The following is a 2,355-nucleotide window of genomic DNA, read 5'->3' on the forward strand; positions in this document are numbered from 1 at the left end:
AGATGGTAGAAGACATTTAAAAACACAAATATAAAATGTCTTAGGTATGCCAAAATCTACGGTGTTTTAAAGAATGACAGAGAGAATATTCTAGTCGTGTATGAAAGAACTATATAAATGAACACAGTATGATATAGGTTGAAATTAGCAAGAGACATCAGCAAAAAACAAAATTTACGTTCAACGTTTTTAAAATTTTCACCTTTTTCTACGGTGGAACCAACCTTTTCACAAGTTAAGCACGTAAAAAAAGCTACCATTTAGTGTGATAATTTACATATTTATGTATATCTTTATGACAATTATTTTAATTTGCGTTTTTTTCTTTTAACACATGCTATTCATTTGTTTGCAGCGGTTTTCTCATTTTGTTTTGTGCACTCGAAAAACTGACGAAGACATAGAGACCGATCCTTGGTTGAAAATTTATATAAATGGAGCGGCGGAATTTTCATTCGCCACACAATTGAAAGGAGCAACACCACGACCACATAACCAAATGTTGCTTTAAAACCTAAAGATCCAGACATATGACAACGAAGTGAAGTCTACGAGCTTTTTTCTGGAACTGACATGGGGAGGCAACCAGATGAATCGCTGCAGCGCAAAGGCGAGTGGCATAACTGTTTACTCACTTACATGATTAAGGAAGGCACAAGGATTCAACCAATGTATTCTATGCTAAAAGTCGCGGCATTTGTGTTACCAGTGCGGCTTCCAACACACCACAGCAGACAGCGGCAAAATAGCAAGCCGACGAAAACGCTCAGGAGTTCGCTCTGCTATGCGACGCCTTTCACATAGAAACAACAGAGCCCAAACTAGCGCCTGCATCAGACAGCGCTAGTGCAATAGCAATTAACATAGGGGCCATAAACATGTCAATTGCAGCCAGCACTTTTAAAGCCGACATCGACCACACAAAGGATTTAAGTGACTTACAAGACAAACCTGCCGTAACCAAAACAGGCAACGAAAAGGAGCGCTGGCAAAAATACTATACCTTCTGGAAAAAATGTAAGAATGCAATCGAAACAGACCCCAACAAAGCCGACTACGAAAAGTGGTCGACGAAAAAGCTTAGAAAAGCCCAGCTCGCTAAATTACGTTTGAACGCCGAAAGGGCCTTTGCATTTTACGCACAAGCGCAAACGGCAAAAAACACCGTCCACGGCGAAAGGATTCAGACACTTTTAAATAACGCCGCCTTCGGAGCGGGCAACACAGAAGCAACAACAAACTATGGGCCAGGAAACCGGGAAGCCATTTGCTCGTGGACAACAACGCCTATTCACCTCAAAGCAGGGAGCTCTCTCAAGCTAGACCTTCTTTGCCTTTGTGCATATGACCATGGTGACACGGCTAACGGCGGCAAAGTGTGCGGGCCAGACCCAGCAACGAGCGGGAGCGCCAACACCGATAACTGGGAAGGAAACACAAAGACGGAAACAAACTGGACACCTTTGAAGACCGCTTGCCAGAAGAGGAAAACGCAGGTAAAATTAACTCTGGCAACCGTAGGCGCGGTCAGACTCAGACTGGCAGAACTGCTCGGTCGACAAACGCCGGCAACGGCGAAAGCTCATAAATATGTACTGGGCTCAATAATGGGGAACGGCGACGAAGGATGCAAAGGAGACAAAGATAACAATGGCGGCAGGTGCGTGAAGTACAAAGAGTCAGATGTAACCGACCCAGCCAAAGGAATAGAGTGGCTTAGAAATCTACGTGACGCAGCGTTGGCCAAAGAAGCAGCGGCCGACGCCAATAAGGAAATGACAGCCATTACACGCAGTTTACAACTACTCAATGATTCCACCAACCTACTATTCGACGAGGATGAGACAACACCAGCGGCGCCGCCGACACCAAACCCATCAACAGCAGGAAGTAAAGCACAAGAAGAAAAGCAAAAAGAGCAGTGCGAAGCGATAAAGGTAGAAACTGAGTGCAAAGGAAAGAAACCACTTTGCGAATGGAAAGGCAAAAATGACGAGGATGGAGAACACTGCAAATTGAATGCGACGCATGTAGAACAACAAGCAACTCAAGCAGGAAAAAATGGAGAAAATGAAGAGAAAAAAACAGATAAGTGTGGCCTAGCAAAAACCCCTGAGGAATGCGCTGCAGTAAAAGGTGATATCCCAAAAGATAAAAAAGCTGTTTGTGGCTGGATCGAAGGCAAATGCCAGGACTCCAGTTTTCTTGTCAATAAAAAATCTTCACTGATTTCTGTTTCTTTTATGAGTTTGGTATCATTCAAGCATTTTAACGATTCTTATTCAATTTTTCGAAATTTATGAAAATTTGTTATTTTGAGATAATTTTCTAAACTTTGAAATATTGAATATATTT

At 42.7% G+C, this 2,355-nt stretch overlaps 1 protein-coding gene across 1 annotated transcript; it reads left to right on the forward strand.

Annotated features, from left to right (window-relative positions):
- Nucleotides 1-878: 878 nt before the first annotated feature.
- On the forward strand, nucleotides 879-2,303 carry TEOVI_000217600 (Trypanosomal VSG domain/Trypanosome variant surface glycoprotein C-terminal domain containing protein, putative; the record flags this gene model as incomplete). Its single annotated transcript, XM_067225280.1, has 1 exon — nucleotides 879-2,303. One exon carries the CDS (start codon nucleotides 879-881, stop codon nucleotides 2,301-2,303), a length of 1,425 nt encoding a protein of 474 aa, XP_067081381.1.
- Nucleotides 2,304-2,355: the final 52 nt, after the last annotated feature.

Source organism: Trypanosoma equiperdum (assembly GCF_001457755.1).
Source record: "Trypanosoma equiperdum strain OVI genome assembly, contig: ctg_525, whole genome shotgun sequence".
In the NCBI taxonomy this organism is placed as follows: domain Eukaryota; phylum Euglenozoa; class Kinetoplastea; order Trypanosomatida; family Trypanosomatidae; genus Trypanosoma; species Trypanosoma equiperdum.